The sequence below is a fragment of the Nanorana parkeri genome, unplaced genomic scaffold, assembly GCF_000935625.1.
Source record: "Nanorana parkeri isolate BGI_ZX_2015 unplaced genomic scaffold, ASM93562v1 scaffold901, whole genome shotgun sequence".
NCBI lineage: Eukaryota > Metazoa > Chordata > Amphibia > Anura > Dicroglossidae > Nanorana > Nanorana parkeri.
In genome coordinates, this window is record NW_017307169.1 from 176,773 (window position 1) to 196,640 (window position 19,868).

General features: G+C 43.6%; 1 protein-coding gene and 1 pseudogene across 1 annotated transcript; both read left to right on the top strand.

Moving 5' to 3' along the window:
* Positions 1-11,863: 11,863 nt before the first annotated feature.
* LOC108794825 lies at positions 11,864-12,784 on the top strand (annotated as a pseudogene).
* Positions 12,785-17,941: 5,157 nt separating this feature from the next.
* Positions 17,942-18,910, top strand: LOC108794826 (olfactory receptor 1019-like). Its single transcript, XM_018565938.1, has one exon. It carries the CDS (start codon positions 17,942-17,944, stop codon positions 18,908-18,910), a length of 969 nt encoding a protein of 322 aa, XP_018421440.1.
* The last annotated feature ends 958 nt before the right edge of the window (positions 18,911-19,868 follow it).

A 19,868-nucleotide genomic window follows, 5' to 3' on the forward strand; every position in this document is an offset into this window, starting at 1 on the left:
CTTTTCACCTACTTCCAGCCCAACAGCATGTGTCCGTGCCCACCAGACCCTGCCGTCGGTTTACACAGCCTCATCTGACAGCCGCAGCTGCAGACGAGTGTGATGATCTCTGTGCACGGATGTCTCCTACAGTTGCGTGAGGTGAGAGGGGGGAGGGGGGTTGGCAGAGGAGTGCTGTGCGGGAAAGTGAAAGTGAGATTCAGTCCCAGCTTCTTTCTCACAGACCTCACAGCAGCCGACCGAGTCTCTGCCTGTATACAGTGCCCTGCTCACATTACATAGCATTCCATGACCAGCACAGATCTCTACTGCCTGCACATCAACCATGCTGACCTCCCTCCAGTGGCGTAACCAGAGTTATGGGCGTCCGCGGCAGAAATTGTTTTGCCCCCCATTATATAAAAATCCACTGGAACTGTAGCCCCCACCCCCACATGTGTTTTTATTTTAATTGTTTCACATTTTGTAAATATTTTATTTTTTTTATAAACTTTTACATTTTTAAAAAACATTTTATTAATTATTTTTTTATGAAATATTTTTATTTTTTACTTCACTTTTAGGGGCTTCGGGGAAATATTAGGGGTCTTAACAGACCCCTGATATTTCCCTTTTAAAATAGAAAAAGAGATTGAGAACACAGAGTCCTGAATCTCTTTTTCTGTATCCCCTGTTATCAATGAACAGGAATCCTCTATGAGTTTTCCTATTCATTGATAACATAGTACGTTTACTATAACCACAATTATGAATGAACAGGAGTGGATATAGATCACTCCCATTTATTCCTAATTGAGGATATAGTAACCATACCATATCCTCAATTATTTACAAACACTCAGCAATCACTGATCGCTGAATGTTTGCTCTCGCTCTCCTCTCTGACAAGCTGTCACAGGAGGCTGAGTGAGCAGTGCAAGAGGAGAGCCCAGCCTCCTGTGACAGCGTGGGCTTCCTCCGCCCCCACACCGCTCTGCCGGACTGTTATAGGCGGCTGAGCGGTGTGGGAGGAGAAACACCGGCCGATCACGGCACTCTCCACTGCAGTGCTCAGCTGGCTGTCACTTTCTCTTCTTCCTGCTGGGACAAAGAGCAGCGGCCAGCGGGGAGGATAGAAATCACGGCTGCGCCGACAAAATGGCACCTTCAGCTTTACTCCCGGGGCCAGCGCACCGGCCGCCCCCCCTGGTTGTTACGCCACTGCCTCCCACTGATCCTCTGCATCTGCCCCCCCTGCATCCTCTGCATCTGCCCCCCTGCATCTGCCCCTGCTGATCCTCCACATCTGCCCCTGTTTATCCTTCACATCTGCTCCATTAGGCCCTCTGCATCTGCCCCTACTTAGACCATTTGCATCTGCCCCTGCTGAGACTTTCTGCATCTGCCCCTGTTGAGACCCTCCATCCAAGACACCAGGCACCCTGGAGCAGAGTAGGTTGCAAATTCATATACTATTCTGTATTGCTGGAATTCATAGACCTCTATAGCTTATGGCATTCTGCATTGCTGTGAAGTGTATTGCTGGGATTTGTAGTCCTCTATAGCTAGCGGCATTCTGCATTGCTGTATAATATATTGCTGGGAATTGTAGTCCTCTATTGGGGTACAGGTAGAGATACACCGATACTCAGAGAGAGCTAATGGTCCATGAAGTAGGGGGGGCAATGCTTGAAATAGGGATTCCCATGGTACGTACCTGTACATAATCTGCCTTATTTCTTACAACAATAGAATACAGGGCATTTTGGTATACCATTTGGCTTTGTGGCTTTGTGCATGGGTGCTTTATTTGTTAGAGAGCCAGTCATGTTTGTTTTATTTTGTTTAGTTTAAAGTACATATTCACCTTTTTAAGTGGTTTGTATTTATTGTGGTAATGTACATGTGCAGAGATGATGTATACATGTGTACATTTTTCATTACTCACATTGCAGGCTTTCTTAATTTTTTTTAAAGAAGATTTTATTAGGCCTGAAGCCTAAAAATTCTAAATTTTCTCCACAGGAAAATCAGTCGGACACCCGGTGTATCAGACTGTAATCAGCTGCCCCCTCCCTGTCACTCATTGTATCATGATCAGTAAACACCAGCCCTGCCTTTACCCACAATACACTGTCTGGAGGGGGGATAGCACACATTGCTTGCACAGCACAGAGGCAGAAATGTTCATGAGGATATGAGGAAGAAAGCTAATATAAATTCTGCCAATTAGCTCTCTTTCCAAATCCCCTATATTGGTGTAGATTTCAAATTCGTCTATCAATTCCCCTGCAATTCATTTTTTTTAGTGAATAGACCTGCTATTTTGAAAATCCCTTTCCCTAGGATCAACCACTTTCAAAAATGCATTCATTGCTTTAAAACCTATACTCTAACCAAACTTAAAAACAGTATTTTGAATTTTAGCATGCCTGGAGAATGCCTGGAATGTTTCCACCTGCAAGTAGCATTTGCCAATTGTATATCTGAGTGGAAATAAATAAAATAATTACATTTCTATTACAGATTTATTCTGTGTTGTGTGACTTATGACTCGGATCTTGTTTTCTTCAAGAGGGAATCTTTCACTGTAAAATTTTATTAGCTTTGTTTACTTTTGTATTTTTTTACTTAATTAGAGCTGTAAACCTCAATTATACTTGTGTTGCACTGCATAATTGCCTAGATCTAAATATAATGCTGTATCCATCTAGTTTTCTGCAAAAGTAATCCTGTTTTTCGGTTTAAAACAAATCTAAGATTTTATATTTTCTGTAATCAGCATTACCTGGTATGTGTTCCTAAATTGCTTTTTCCTTTTACACAAATCTTATGTCTGAAAGTATTTAAACTATAAATTTACTAAAAGCGAATAGGCGGTTCACTTTGTAAGAGAATTTGGCTTTTGCATGGGACATTTCCCATAGCTTAGTGAATGTAGTGCAATTGAAGAATGCCAAGAACACCCAATTATGTGCAAGTCAAATTAAAAAATATATATATCTTTGCTCACATACTGTATGATTGGCTGATAGGAGTCATCAGAGCTTCACTTCATTCATTAAACTAAGGGGACATTTCCCTTGCAAAGTGCAAATTCTCTTGCGAAGTGAGCAGCCTAATTGCCTTTAGTAAATCAACCCCTAAGCCTCTATCACAGTTGTTGAGCCATAGAGCTTTCTAACCAAAGCATTAGAACAGAGCTTTTTTCTGCAAGAAGACATCTTATTGTATAAAATCTGACCTGTATAGATTAAAATGTATTAATGTTCTTTTTGGAATGAGCTCCAGTTTTCCTTTTAAATGTTGCATCTAGCATTGTCCTAATATGTGTCCCTGATCAGCCTAAGGGATAAGTATATCAGCTACAACAGTAAAAGATACAGTTCTCACATTGGTCATGCTTCAAATGAATTAGGCATTAGCTGAATTCTGTCTACAGTACCATAGGCTCTTCTAGTTTAGACCATCTATGTTTTATTTATTTTCAAGAGACGATTGGGCTGGGTTGCAGAGGGTTTTTTGCAAGTAATTATACTGGGCTTATGGCCCTAAGTTGAGATATTTCACCATTCAGACATTGATCAGAGATGAATGAGACACTGAGTGAATTTTGAGTGAATACTAAATGCTACATCACTCCCCTGTAAGTCTGGGGGGCAGACCATTGACAACAATTCTTTGTTTTTTTGGCACAAGCTGGTCTAGTGTTTGCACTATGTATAGGCAAACACTGATAATGCAAAACAAGCCATGGGCCAAAGTGAATTATTTATTAGATAAATACACACACAGACCCAACTATACTTTCTTCCTATTGATCTTTGTAGATGGCCATAGAGAGGAGACATAAAGTCTGTAGGGTAGCAGGAGGAAAGTCACTATAGTTAATTGTGGCGTGGCTGTAAAGATACATCCGTGGAGATTTGAAATTGTGTTAGGGTGCTTGCATAGTTATGAAGAGGTATATTATAACACTGGTATCCGGGGCGCTAGCGAGCAGCCGTTCAGCATGGACGCCTGCTAAGTCGGCTCCGCACCACCCGGGCGTGTGATCGATATAGCACCGGTCACTTCACTTCCCTCCTACTCCCCGCTCTACCACCTGTCCCCCTGAACTCACCGGCATTGCTATGGGGAAAAATCAGCCGCCGACCCGCTCTCAACAGAAGACGCCGGGCTCTTCCAAATCGCGGCCTGATCCCAAAATGGCGGCCGCTCCACCCTCGCCGGCCGGCCTCTCTCCTGCACTGCTGGAGTCTGCAACTGACTCGTCCAGCGACGGATTCCCCCCACAGCCACAGGAACCACAACAGGGGACCGAGGTCAGGGATGCAGCTCTTCTGGATAAATTCAAAGTGCTCCTACAGAGGGAACTAAAAGCTGCAACCGACAAGCTGGCAACACACCTATCCAAGGATATCAGGGAGCTGGGCACCAGGATCCATGACATCGAATACAAGGTAGATGACATTGTTACTGTGATTGACTCACATGAGGAAGACCTACACAATGTGAAATCTGACTTGTCCACTGCCTTGATTAAACTCGAGGATCTGGAAAATAGGAACCGCAGGGGGAACCTTCGCATCCGGGGGGTGCCCGAACACGTGGATGATTTAATGTCCACCGTCACGGCCATGTTCCAGGAACTACTCCCAGGCTTCCCGCTAGAACGCCTCGAGCTGGACCGCGTACATCGCGCCCTGGGCCGAAAAAGGATAAACGGACCCCCCCGTGGCATTATCCTCAAACCCACATTCTACAAAACGAAGGAAGCAATCGCGCAAGCCGCGTGGAAACAACGCACCCTACGCTTCCAGGACTTTGAATATCAGATCTACGCAGACCTGGTGCCACAAACCCTCCTGAAACGGAAAGCTTTGCGGCCCTTCCTCACTATTCTGCAGCGCCATGCCATCAACTATAAATGGGGGTTCCCGCTGAGAGCAACATTCACCCACGAGGGGAAGTCTTACTCCTTCTCTACCCCTGATGAAGCCGGACGACTCCTGGAGCAGCTCCACTTGTCGCTCCCGACAGTTTCCGATGCGGCTCCCCCATCGACCTCCTCTCCCCCGACGGATAGACGTCTAGCCCCTCTGTGGGAACGCAGACCTCGCAACACCCGTGATACACCTGGGAAGCTGCGACCCCAGCCAAGACCTCGCCTCGATGATGGAGACTGATCCCCCCTAGGTCGGAGGCTCGTGCACGAGTCGCCTAGGGCTCCGCCGCCCTGCTTACCTATCCGGTTGGATGGCTGGCCCACTCCCGTTTTTGGAACACTCCAGCCCGCACTTTTGACCACACCAGTTCGGAACCCGTTCCCTTTGGTCCGTAAGTTGTGCTGCCCCCACCCACGATTTTGGGGTACCCCCCCACATTATTGCCTTCATGGCCCTCGAGGTCCCGGTTGACTGTCACTATTTCCCCGAATGTTTACGCATGACTGTACTGACTGCTGGCGGCTGGCCACCGGGCCTTGTCTACTTATATCAGGGACCACGTCCTGCCTCGGGTTCTCCCCCGCCACCACCTCCCATGTTTGGGTACAGGGTGTGCGGGCGACTCCGGGGCCCGATATCCGGTGCCTGCCTGTAGCCTAGCTTTTATTACGGGTACATATTGCTGCTACTGTTTGTTTATACCACTGTTGGTGCTGTTAATGTTCCTCTGTTTATTCTTTGCAATGTGGATTTACTATTTGATGTACAGGCCTCCATGCCGTTCCTGGCGCCCCACGCTGCTCCCCGCTTCCATTCCGCGACTGCCCTGCCGAGGAAGTTCGGCAGTGGTGCTTGTCCCCGGGAGCGGGGACCAGGGTTGGCCGTAGGACTACAATGTTGCACTATTAAATGATATGCTATAGTAGGTATACATACCTCAGGAAACACTCTGTGGCCCGCTGTGACAGTTCCCCATCTCTCCCTTCCCTCCCACCTGGCCCCCTGCCAGCACAAGCCTTACCTCCCACCGCCCCCTGAAGATGATCGCTTAAGCACTGTAAACACTAGGTCCTGCCCTCCACGCCTGGGTGGACAGGGCACCCCCACACCTTCTGAAAAATCAGCTTTGATGCTGATATGGTATGTTGCTACTGTTTGTATGCTGCCTCTTCCTTTTTCCCCCTTTTTTCCTTTTTTTTTTTCTCTCCTCTCTGCCCCCCTCCCTTCCCCACTGGCACTGGCCTTTGTCCGACAGACCCCTATCTCTCACTCAGCCCTACAGGTGCTGCCGTTGAGTTCGTTCTTCCCGCACCATCATAATGGCGACTAGCCGACCCCTTAAACTCATTTCGCACAATGTGCAGGGCCTCAATTCTCCCCGTAAACGTAGACTTGCTTTCAACTATTTCTCGTCACATCAAGCCAACATACTGTATTTACAAGAAACAAAATTCTCTACGTCCTCACACCCGAAGTACTTCCACAAAAACTATCCCCAGATCTTTCAGGCCCTGTTCCACGAAAAAAAAAGAGGAGTCCTTATTGCCTTCCACAGAAACACCCAATTTGTGTGCACCCACGAAATAGCTGACCCCACTGGAAGATATCTGTTGTTGCAGGGCACGATATTTGACGTGGAGGTGACACTGCTCACATACTACGCGCCAAACACGCACCAAACTCATTTATTTTCACATCTATTGGCAGTAGCTGAAAAACACAGAAGGGGTACCCTGATAGTGGCTGGAGATTCCAACCTGGTATTAGACCCCAAACTAGATAAGTCAGGCCCCACGGCACCCTCTGCCATCCCTCCCCGGTCCACTCCCACCCTATCTCCTCACTTCCATACACTATTGCAAGCAACCTTATTGACGTATGGAGGGAACGCCATCCAACCACTAGAGACTATACGTTTTACTCCCACCCCCACGCTAGCTCCTCCCGCATAGACCACATTTTCATATCGCCCAATTTTCTCCCATCCATCCTGGACGCCCGCATTCTCTCCGCCTCATGGTCAGACCACTCCCCGGTGTCTCTCACCTGTAAATCCCTATTTCCTGCCTCCTCCCAATTTAGTTGGAGGCTTAACGACTCCCTTCTCTCTTTCGCAGACTCTGCCCTGCATGTCCAACTGTGTCTCTCCCGCTTCTTTGCGGAAAATGCGCATTCAGTTACCTCCCCGATTACTGTATGGGAAGGCCATAAGGCGACCATGCGAGGCGAGCTCATTGGTCTGGCCTCCCGCCGCAAAAAAGAACGCAATAAAAGGGTGTCAGATCTCTCCACAACCTTGGGGGGGCTTGAGTCTGACTGGAATAGGACCCCCTCAATTCCTCTACGGAAAAATATAGACTCGGTCAGGTTAGAGCTGAATCTCCTCCTAAATGACTCGGCGGAAAAGCAGCTCCGCTGGACCAAGCGCATGTTCTATGCGTGCGCTAACAAACTTGGGCCCCTACTGGCCAACATGCTTAACTCTAAACCGAAATCCAGGCCTCCGGTCAGACTCCGTCTCCCCAATGGCACCATAACGGCAAACCCTTCCACCATCCTTAACCGTTTCACCTCCATCCTTTCTAAACTGTACGGCAAACCTTCCACCTTTCAAACCCGCCAGGCCAAGGAGCTGTTTAACGAGGTTGCCTTGCCCCCCCTCAAGGAGAACATGGGCACCCTTATGGCCCAGGACATTTCCCCTGAGGAAGTCCACCTGGCTATCAAGTCCCTCAAATCCTTTAAAACGCCCGGCCCAGGTGGGTTCTCAGCTACCTACTACAAGAAATATTCGGACACTTTAGCCCCACACTTGGCAGCCATGTTTAACTCTCTGAAAAGTCATAATACTCTCCACCCGTCCTCCCTGCTGGCCCACATAGTTATGATCCCGAAGCCAGATAAAGATGCCCTTGACCCCCATAATTACAGACCCATTTCTTTACTGAACATTGATGTCAAATTATTAGCTAAGATACTGGCCACTCGCATGAACACGATTTTACCTGACTTAATTCACCGAGATCAGGTGGGCTTTGTGCCCTACAGGCAAGCGTCGGACAATACTCGGAAAATTATTCATCTCGTCCACCACATGCACTGCACTAAGACCCCCGGTATGCTCCTTTCACTTGACCTCCAAAAGGCATTCGATTCCATTTCCTGGGACTATCTCTTTTACATTCTCCATAAATGGGGTTTTCCGAAGGACTTTATCCTCTGGATCAAAGCCCTCTACAGTACCCCAGCTGCTTCAGTCCGCTACCTAAGCTACCTATCCCCTACCTTCCCTATCCTGGGTGGCACCCGTCAGGGATGCCCTCTTTCGCCCCTCCTCTTCCTGCTGGCCATTGAACCCTAAGCCCACCTAATTAGGAATAATCCCAATATACATGGTATTGTTAAAGGACAAACTGACTACAAACTCCACATGTTCGCAGATGACCTCTTGCTCACCCTGACCCAACCCATTATCTCCCTCCCCAACCTCTTTTCGCTCCTACACTCCTTTGCCCAAGTCTCTAATCTCACTGTTAATGCTGATAAATCCTGTGCACTCAACATCTCCTTGACGCCACAACAAGTGACCGCCCTCAGTCATAACTTCCATTTTAAATGGCACTCCTCTCACTTAAAATACCTGGGAGTTAACATTTCCCACACCTATGACTCTCTATACGCTGCTAACTACCCCCCACTCTTTAGATCCCTAACGGACCTCCTGTCCTCCTGGAAACGACACAACCTCTCCGGGATGGACAAAATTAACGCGGTCAAAATGACCATCCTCCCTAAATTGCTGTACCTCTTCCGCACCTTGCCAATACAGATACCCCGCAAGGCCCTAGAGAAATTCCAAGCCCAGGTTGTCTCTTTTGTCTGGAGTACAGGACGTCCCAGGGTGTCCAGATCCACTTTGCATATCCATAAACGGGACGGAGGCCTGGGTCTACCCCACCTCCACAAATATTACTTACCAGCGCAAATCGCCTCCATCGTCAACCTTTTTCAATCCCCCGGTAATCCACTCTGGGTGGACCTGGAAGCGACATCGTGTAACCCCTATTCCTTGTGCTCTCTACCCTGGTTACCTCCTAACCTCCGCCCACGCTCCATGAGCCCCATGTTGACCCACACATTTTCCCTATGGGACTCCGTCAGATACTCGAGTAATTTACAATCGCCAAACCTCCCGCTGCTCACCATACTGGGTAACCCTCTATTCCCCCCAGGTCTAGATTCCCCCATGACATTCACTTGGTGGCCCTCTAAAGGGTTTACACATTACGATCTGCTAGACGATGGATCAGTCCGCCGATGGGATTACTTCAAAGACAAAAAAGCAGCTCCGCCCTCCGAATACTTCAGGTACCTCCAAACCCACCACTGGGCTACCTCGACGCTCTCGCGATCCTCAACCCGAGCGGGCCTAACGGTATTTGAACATACCTGTAAACGCAACCCATACAGCCCCAAATTGGTCTCACAAATTTACTCCCAACTCAACACACTGACCTCCCCTAACAGGCACTCCTATGTAGGGAGATGGGAGAGAGACCTCGGACACCCGCAACCGCTGGAAAATTGGCAACAAATCTGGACCTCAATGGCCACATGCTCAATCAATATTTCCTCCATGGAAACAGCCTTCAAGTCCCTCACACGATGGTACCTGGTGCCATCCAGACTGGCTCACCTTCACTCTTCACACCCATCATCCTGCTTCAGAGGCTGCTCATCCACAGGAGATGTCCTCCACACGTGGTGGTCTTGTCCTATGCTTGCCAGATTTTGGTCCAGAGTGTTCCGTTTGCTGAACAGTCTCTTCTCATTGAGGCTACGCAAGGACCCTTGGCTGGCCTTGCTACACCTCAAATCTCCGCTTCTCACTAAAAACCAATACCGCCTTGCCACACATGTCCTGTTGGCAGCCAAGCAAACAATTGCCTCAGCGTGGAAGAAGCAATTTGTCCCCTTTGGGGAAGTTACCCGGCGGATGGACTTCTTTTGTCTGAACGAGAAGCTGACCAGCATCCTCGGAGACACCAATAAGTCATTCACTAAGGTCTGGCAACCATGGATAGACCATACCCACCCCTCTCTGTCCCCAGATAGCCTTTCACTCCTCTAGGCCCCGCGTCAGAAGGGCCCATGTCGGACAAACCCAGTGCGTCCCAATTCCTCCTCTCTCTTCTCCCACCTTTCTCTTTCTTCACCTCCTTGCCACTTGGACTACTACTCTCCGTAATCCCTTTTCCGGGTGGTCCTACTCCCCTTAGATACATCCTCGACACGAGGAACCTGGCGACACTACGATCATAACTTTGAATCATTTGACTACAACTGCTCTCTTCATGTTTCTCTACTATGTGTGCCACAGTATTGATTACTGTATTTTGTATCCTTCTTAATGTTAAAACCTAATAAAAACTTTGAAACGATAACACTGGTGTCCATCATACATACAACAGTGGCAGCTGGGAGGGCATGGCAGTTACAGTCTTGTGAGACATAGCACAGGTAAGGAGCCCTGTTTGAACAAACATAACTCTGAGCAAGGTAAAATGAGGTGAAGTGAACATCGACCTCTATTACTTGTATAAAGAAAGGTGAAGAGATCCTGTATTCACATCAAGCGTCCAGCCATGTGAGGAAAAAAGCTCTTTTTTTAAATTGCCCTGCTTGTGACTGGATGTCTGAAGTGAACAGACAAACAAAAAATATATTCCAAAATTAAGTAAAGATTTTGTCACAGAGACATCATGTCATCAGAAAACTCCCTCTTTATCAGGGCTTTTGAATGAATAATAATATGTTCTGGACTGAATGTAGATATGCAGTTGTTAAACCTGGTGAGAATTAAGACAAACAGTCTGTCAGCAACTGGTTGACACTCAGATCAGCTGTTGAAAGACTGTTTTTCTTATAACTAACTCTGAACAACAATTGTATATCTACATTCAGTGCCATACACATTCATTCATGGGTCCGGAAGAAAGGTATGTTATCTGACCCCCGAAATGCAGTGGCTTTGTGACAAAACTTCATTTTAAAAACAATTTATATCAGGATGTTTAAATTTCTTGAAATTCTTGAAATTACAAACCGAGGAAATAGTGGAAAACCTCTGGCATGGAGAAAGCTGCCAGCCCATAATCCAGATACCCAATCACAATAATAGGAGGACCCTAAGATCTCAGTGTTTCCATTCCATTTCCTCCAATAAAACAGCAGTGGTATTGTCTGCAGGGGATTGGATGGGTGACCATAGTCCCGCAGAAGTGGAAGCTGGTGATTAAAAAAAAGAAACAGAAAAAGTGGCAGGATCAACATATATTTATAAAACATTTGCTCACACCAATATAAAAGCCTTGCTATTTACACAACTTTTGTATTTGGATTCATATATGCCTTACGAAATTAGGCCCAAATTCTCCTCCCTTCATTCATTTTATTTGAGATGCACTTACACTTAAATAAATCAGTTTATACAAGAGGCAGACATATTTTTTATGAAGCATAATTATAACAAACCAACAATTAAGAAAAACAATTATTACAATATATTTCTAAGAAAAATGCACACAAGACCCAACCAAATGTTTTCCCCATTGGTCTCTGTAGATGACCATAGGAACCAGGGCGGTTTGCCCTGGTTGTGGATGTACCAAGAAGGGTAGCAGAAGGAAAGTCACAATAGCTAATTCTGATATGGCCATAAAGTTACATCTGACAACTGTGGAGATTTGAAATGTTGTTCTTTTGCTCATATAGGCCATGCCTCGGGGAAAAATACAGTGGAAGATGTTTAACTGGTGTCCATCATACATACAGAGGTGGCAACTGGGAGGGCATGGCAGTAACTGTCTCAAGACACAAAACATAAAGATTATTAGTAAGCATAACTTTTTTTGTACCTTTTTTTTCTTGGCAGAATGGCTTGGAAAAATGACACAGTCATCAAAGAATTTATCCTTCTTGGACTCTCCAGTAATCCCATTATACAAATCATTCTTTTTATGATATTCTTGATCATGTATTTAATCATTTTAGTTGCAAATTCTCTTATTATCTTGGCTACAGTCACTGACAGCACCCTTCAAACCCCAATGTATTTTTTCCTCACTAATCTATCTTTCGTGGACATCTTGTATTCATCCTCAATTATACCGCGGATGCTGAGAGATATGTTGTCGGTCAAAAAGACTATTTTGTTTGTAGATTGTGTTGCACAAATGTACATATCTCTTTCACTGGGGGAAACAGAATGTATTATTTTAGCCATAATGGCCTATGACCGCTATATAGCAATTTGTTATCCTTTACATTATATGTCAATTATCAACAGAACTTTGTGTATTAAGATAGCTACAGGAACATGGATTTGTGGATTTCTCTTATCTATTTCTCATGTAGTCCTTACATGGAATGTGGATCTTTGTGGACGTAATTAAATTAACCATTTTGAGTGTGAAGTACCAGGAATCTTATCTTTGGGATGTGGGAACGTTGCAGTTGTTGAATTTGTGATTTTTATTGTTGGTGTCATTATATTAATTGTGCCCATTAGTTTTATTATCATTACATATGTTAAAATAATAAGAGCCATTTTTAAAATAAGCTCTTTTGCAGGAGGTAGAAAGGTCTTTTCCACTTGTGGCTCTCATATAACTGTTGTAATCTTGTTCTATGGCTCAGCTATGGCCACCTATATGAAACCTCGATCCAAGTCATCTCCTGATACAGATAAACTTTTTGCAATCTTTTATACAATAGTGACACCAATGTTAAATCCACTGATTTATACACTAAGGAATAAGGAAGTTAAATCAGCTCTAAAAAAAGGTTTCATGTAAGGACAAAACGTGTTTTCAATAGTTTATTTTGAAAAATAAATTATATAGTAGTATGACTATATAATTATAACTATGTCACCAAAGCATTGTGAACTTATCAAAACTGTCAACATAAGAAAAAAATAACTAAACCAAAAATAATAATTTTATAAATGATTTATCGAAAATGATTGCATAAGCTAATAATTCAAATTGAAAAAACAATTAAAATAAACCTATGAACTAATTGATTTGAATTGGGTTAAATTCATCGGCTTGTTTTATATGCTCATGATATAACAAGGAATCCTATTATATAAATGTAGTCTTCTCATTTAGGATGGGTTCCCTCTCCATAAAACCAAATTTAAGTAAGAGGCAGGGCAAGAGGAAAATTATGTGGATTAAGTTAAAGATATTTCATATACACTACTCTGCGGCATCGTGTCCCTGTCACTTTTGTCCATAAACAAATCCTATACCTAATTTTCCTATTCTTCATTAAAACTAGGTGTATCATAACATATTAAAACAATAATACAATTTGTATTCAAAACTGTGGTTCAACAGATGAATTTTCGTTCCAAATTTTAAAGTAATTCAACCTCAAATGTGAAGCTCAGATTTTACCTGGCACCATTGAGTTGGCAGCCTGCCAGCATTCTAATATGTAATGTAGATACAGTTCAGGTTCACAGGAATAGGGAGGACATAGAATGCAAGGCTCACGTGAACAATATCACTGCTTCTCTTAAGCTGAGGAGGAAGGAGGAGGGGCGTGACATCGGCAGACTAGGGATGGAGCCACCCTTCGTGTCCTGGATCCTGGAGAGGTGAGTTTGATAGATCTTTTACACAAGCACACAAGAAGTGAAGTTGTCACCATGTTTCATCACAAATGCCAACATTTCAGGGCCAAGCAGGGTTCCTTCATTAGGTTGACATAGTCAAGGCTTAAAATTACCACTTGTCCCCTCGCAATTTGCGAGTGAAAATTGTGTGGGGGGGCGAGTGGAAATGAAGCCATTGAGTCAAGCACTCGGTCATGGACCAAGTAACCAACTCCTGGAGGGATCCCAGATGGCTTACCCATATGCTGCCACCCACAGCAGTGCACCTTCCTATGTTAAAGATGGCCTGATGATAAGGTCCGTTGGTCGACAGAAAGCCCAGTGTTCGACTGAGCGCCAATCAGAATCCTCCTTTTTCCTCCTTTTTCCCGCACCAATCACTGAATATGCTGACTGGGCTGTCTAATAAGAGGCGGGCGGTGATTGGCTGTTTGATCCTGTGCTGATCGATGTAGTAGGTGAGTAGTGGAGGCGGGAGAGCGCCGAGTGGCTTTGGTGGGACGCTGTAGGTGTGCAGGGCTGGTTCTTTCCGTGTCATTAAGCTTTTAGAGCTCAACCTAAGTATGTCAGCCATTTCCAGGAACTGTACAGAACCATACAGGGTGTCTTCCTGCTTATTAACCCCTTGAAGCCCGGAGTGTTACACTCCTATCCTGTCCCGGTGTTCTAAAATTCCAGGGCAGGGCAAGGCAACTAGTGGCGAGTAACTTTGAAGTCCTAGCTAGTAGCTCAGGACATTCAATTTTCAGCCCTGGACATAGTGACAATCTCACCCATGTCATCACTATGTAAACCACAATCCTAAAAAGTTGCAATGCTGTATGGGGTGCAGGTGACTCACGACTCTATTCAGAACCTGCACACATTGTAAAGCATAGTCCTAACAGAGTATTTTTCAAACTTTTTCCACAACAGCATGCTTCAAAATTCTGAGACCTTAGTCTAAAATATAGAAAACATCAATGTAAAAAATTAGAGGTCAGAATAAAGTAGCCACAGCAGAAGATTCATCCATTCACACTCATTAACCAGGATGGAGGAAAATCTAAAAATATATGGCCAGCTTTAGCCATTATTTTATAAAAAGAGATCATCTCATAAAAATATGTCCCAACAAGCAGCAGCAAAGCTCAGGTGTCTAGTAGGACAAAGGAAACTGTGACGAGGTAAATACAATTTTACATGGAAAGTTTGTTTCCAACTGCATCCCATAAGGAATTTTAACTTAGGTAAGTATTATAACATTTTGGATAGTGGGGTCCCAAGAAACATTATAAATATTTTGTTTTTGCCCAGCCATTTGCAGTCCTATTTGAACCCTTACCTAATCCTATTAGAGAGTCAGCAATTGATAGCTGCCCCTCAGCAAAGTGCCATGTCCTTTAAAACCACAGAATTTGTAACGATCGCGGCTTGCGTTTCACAGGGGACCGCAGCCGCAAGCAGGAAATGAATCGCCGATGCGCTCCAGCGTGGAACGCATCGGGCCGCCCAGCGCCACCAGCACCTCCCCTTTCCAATCCATATAAAAAGCAGGAAGCCGGGTCAGTATGGCGTTCTATTATTCGTTTGTGAACGCCATCTGACAGCCTGCTCCCTGCTGTGTGGACCAAGAACCCCCGAGATCCTGGAAACCTTCTCTGCCAATAACCCTGCAAAACAGCAAGTATACGTTCTCTGTGACTGTAACAGAGAACTCCACTGCTGCTAGCCAAGATCTTCACTACTGCTACTAACTTGCAAGGATTGCCTATTTTTCATTGATTGGACTCTCACTCCCTCTAGGGGAGAAAACTATGAACTGCGATTACTTATGTATGCCTATGAAAGTCTACCCATTGTATGAAATGAATACCCTGAGTACATAGATTGCTGAAACTAACTGCTATTAAGGATTACTTTCATATATTTGGGACCCTCTCTCCAAACCAGAGTAGTACCTGTAAGACCATGCCTAACGGCAGAGTTACGACTGCGCATGCGCATAGGCCTGTTCACCACATTTGCGGGAAGCAGCGGCTACTGCGCATGCGCAAACGGCAGCTACTGCGCATGCGCAAACGGCACATGGCGCACAGGAAGTGACTTGCTCTGTCTGGGAATGATCCTATTTAAGCTGGCCCAACTCCCAGGATCTTTGCTGAGTGGTCTTTCAGCTTTAGTGTGTGTTTCCTGTATCTTGCCTGTTGCCATATCATCATCGACCGGATTTCGTGACCTTGCCTGATTGCCGCCTGCCTCCGACTTCTGCTTGTCCCTGGATTCTCCTTTGCCTTCTCCTTTTGTACCTTGCTGCCCGATTGTTGCTGACCCTGGCTTGCCTGACTCCGCTCTGCTCCAGCCGCATCAGCACCTGCTTCCTGCCTCACTGAAGACGGGAGTCAAGGACCTGCCCAGGCCCAGTGTCCTGCATCGTCCGGCACCGGTGCTGCCCGTAGTTTCCCCACCTCCTGTCTCCACATTCAGGGGTGTGGAACTCGTGCTGCAAAGGAGGCCTCCTCACAACTCGGCTCCCCACCAGGTACGTGATAGTACCACTGAAATTTCAAATCTGCTGACTTATGCTTTATACGAGTTCAACATTGTATGCTAAAAATGCCCTAATTGAACTGTGAAAACCCCTTGTTAACTGCGGCACATGATGGCAGGGTTCCAAACTCTCCGCTTAAGACTTTGAGAGTGACGCCTGGAACCCGACCCTGAAGCCGTACCCTTGGGAACAACCATATATGTTTATAGCCTCCGCAGCTGAGATTCTTACTATTGCCACGGCATTACAGAATTGATGCAGGGCTCTCCATTCAGAGACAATGAACATACTTTTTATGCATTTTCTAACCTCCCTAATCATTCTAAGCTTGTGTTAGTTTCAGGATCATATTATACAGATAAACAGAGGTTTAGAAGATATTTATTTATTATAGGTATTTATATAGCACCATTAGTTTACACATCGTTTCACAAACTATTCATTCACATCGATCCTTTCCCTCACGAAGCTTACTATCTAACATCCCTTATCTTGCATGCACACAATGGGGCAAATTACCTACCAGCATATCTTTGGAGTATGGGAGTAAACCAGAATATCCAGATAAAACCCACTCCACACAGACAGCATCCTGTCCGGGATTAAAACTAAGAACGCCAATACTGCTTGGCAGAAGTGCTAAACACTAAGCCACTTTTCTGTCCGTGCCTTTTAGAGACTGTTTTTCTAGTTCAGGACTCTGACTCTGCTAATGTTTTCTCTTAGCAGGCTACTGGCTCTTTGTTTCCTCTTTGCCTCAGCATTTTGATTATTGGAGGTTTAATGCTAACCTATAAAACACATATACCTCCTCGCTCCTGGCAGATGAGCTACTCAATCAGCTTTTGCTGAAAATTAAAGGAAGATATTAAAATTAGAGATAACTATTTTAATCATAACTTCCTGGTTTGTTTGGCTATATTTAAAGGCTGGCAGAATGGGTTTATGCATTGCATTAACAGCATAAATGATGTTCCAGATTTTTGCACCTAACTAGTGGTTAAGTTAGGTTTGGGTAAAGAGGTTCTTTGTGATTAGTAGACATAGGGGAAGAACAGGGCTTTACATTAAGGCTTCCAATGGCCATCACCACTGGGTGTGTTTTTCTATTCTTATAGCTTAATTTTTAAACCATACATTTTTTGTGTTTGATCTCCTGCAAAAGCATTGCAGGGTGATAATGGCCCTTATTTAACCATAGTCAAAAAAACATTCAATGTATCATAAAAGGTAATGATTATGCTTATATTGGCAATTTCATCTAACATTAGTGATAATGCATTACATAGTTATTAAATATAGATCAAACCAAAGGGGATAATTTTTGTATCTTGGAACAGTGAGACATTTGAGATAACACCCTGAGGTATAACATTTCATTTAGGAATACATGCCTGAATTACTAAGAGCTCTATAAAAAGCAATGCATCCCATTTGAATGTTCACAGTTTACATTCAAATCCAAAACTATACTTATGGTGCAGAATCAAAATACAGCACAGACATGTATTAAAAAGATAATTAACAGATCATTTTTCTGACAAACTATTTTACATTTAGAGACCTTCCCGTAATTCACAAAAGTAGTAAGAGAAGATGAATGGTTGCAATTGTGATTCATGAATTGTTCGATTGTCCCCTGACTGGCTAAATCTGTGCATTTATATTAAGGAAAAGGCAAACACTGAAATAATTTTATTACATCCTTTGTGTGACAAATTCTAGTAGAGTTTGAATACTTAATATATATATTTTAAGATATTTTTTTCATATACATTTTCTATTACATTTTGAAGAATGCCTGTGAGAAACGGCACTGCAGTTATGGAATTTATTCTTCTTGGACTTTCTACTGATCCAAAAATTCAAGTTATTCTTTTTCTTATATTTATGCTTGCTTACATGATCATTTTGATTGGAAACACAATCTTTATTATTTTAATTGTAACAAACACCAGTCTTCATACACCTATGTATTTCTATCTTTCAAACCTCTCTTTACTGGATCTCTGTTATGCAACTTCAGCTCTACCAAGGATGCTGAGAGATTTGATGTCAGTGAAAAAGACAATCTCTTATGCAGAGTGTGCAACACAGATGTACATGTCTCTCTCTTTGGGTGAAACGGAGTGTATTCTGCTAGCTATTATGGCATATGACCGTTATGTTGCTATATGTTATCCGTTACACTACACTACTATCATGAGTAAGATGGTCTGTGTCAGAATAGCTGCTAGTACATGGCTATGCGGGTTCCTTCTTTCTATTTCTCATGTGGCTCTTACGCTAAATGTAGATCTTTGTGGAAACAATGTAATTAATCATTTTGTATGTGAAGTACCAGAAATCCTATCTCTGTCATGTGAAAATATTATTTTTGTTGAATTCATTATTTTTGTGGTTGGGGTGGTTATTCTTTTGACTCCTGTCACATTTATTGCAGTTTCATATATTAAAATAATTTTAAGTATCATTAAAATTGCATCATCAGGTGGTCGGAGGAAAGCCTTTTCTACGTGTGGTTCTCATATGATAGTTGTTACAATATTTTATGGTTCAGCTATGGCTGCCTACATGAAACCTAGGTCAAGCTCAGTACCAGGAACAAACAAAGTTATTGCCATCTTTTATGGAATAGTACCTCCGATGCTAAACCCAGTAATTTATTCTCTTAGAAATAATGATGTTAAAGTGACATTTTGGAAATTTAGAAACAGTCTTTTTGTTTCTAATAAGAGAGGCAAAATATTCATAGATGTTAAATAATTATTTCAATACAATAAGCAGTGGGAGACTGAAAGTACTGCGGTGTTAATAGGTACAGCCCACCCCTAATAAACAAATATAGAATCAGTAAACACTGCACTTTCCCACCTGTGGAATGCATTCCCAGTGATGTTAAAGTCATATAATATCCAACCCCAAACCTGTATCAAGCACAATATATGCACAGGGATGACAGGATTCTCTAAGCACAAAGGGCCACTATCCACTTCCAACAGCAAATATACAGCAAATACCTCACATAGGATTCTGAATTCGATTAGAGTTGTAACATCCAGATTGCTGTGCCCGAAGCAAAATATAAATAATTTTACTTTTTGCTAAAGGTCACTACAGGTCATGAAATCAGCTTTCTTTCTCATAATCTCTGCTGAAATAACTCAGTTGATGTTTACATGCACCAATCACAATATATGCATCAACACAGGTCCTCCTTTGGTATTTTCACTCAGTAAACACTTTATTAGCAACTCTGCTAATAAGTAGGTACAAAAGATAATGCAGACAATAATAAAATGTAAAGAATAGGATTTTTTTTTAATTGCCAATCTGAACAAAAATAAAAACATTTAAACATCTGGAATATCCCATAGCAACATGCCAACCCTGGTTTCATATTTTAATGTCTTTTTCATAGGATCACCTAAGAACCCCCAAAAGATTGAGTATACGCCTCTTTGTATAATTCAGTGGATGTGTGAGACCTAGTTATAAAGACGCATCTTAATGTAATAATACATGTATGTTTGTCTATCAGGCTTCTCACAGAAAATTATCAAATCAGACCCATAATTTATTGATTTCTTTATTAGCTTTTTTCTATACCCCCAACATGGTCAGTCACTGGTTACAGTCATTTAGTATATTACAAAGTGGAGCTGCTATGGGTCCTAAGAGTGTAGGGGGGGGGGGGGACACCTTTGGGGGGGACAGAGTTTTT

Coding starts and splice junctions, on each gene's coding strand:
- LOC108794826 (XM_018565938.1), top strand. CDS start 17,942: ATGCCTGTGAGAAACGGCACTGCAGTTATGGAATTTATTCTTCTTGGA.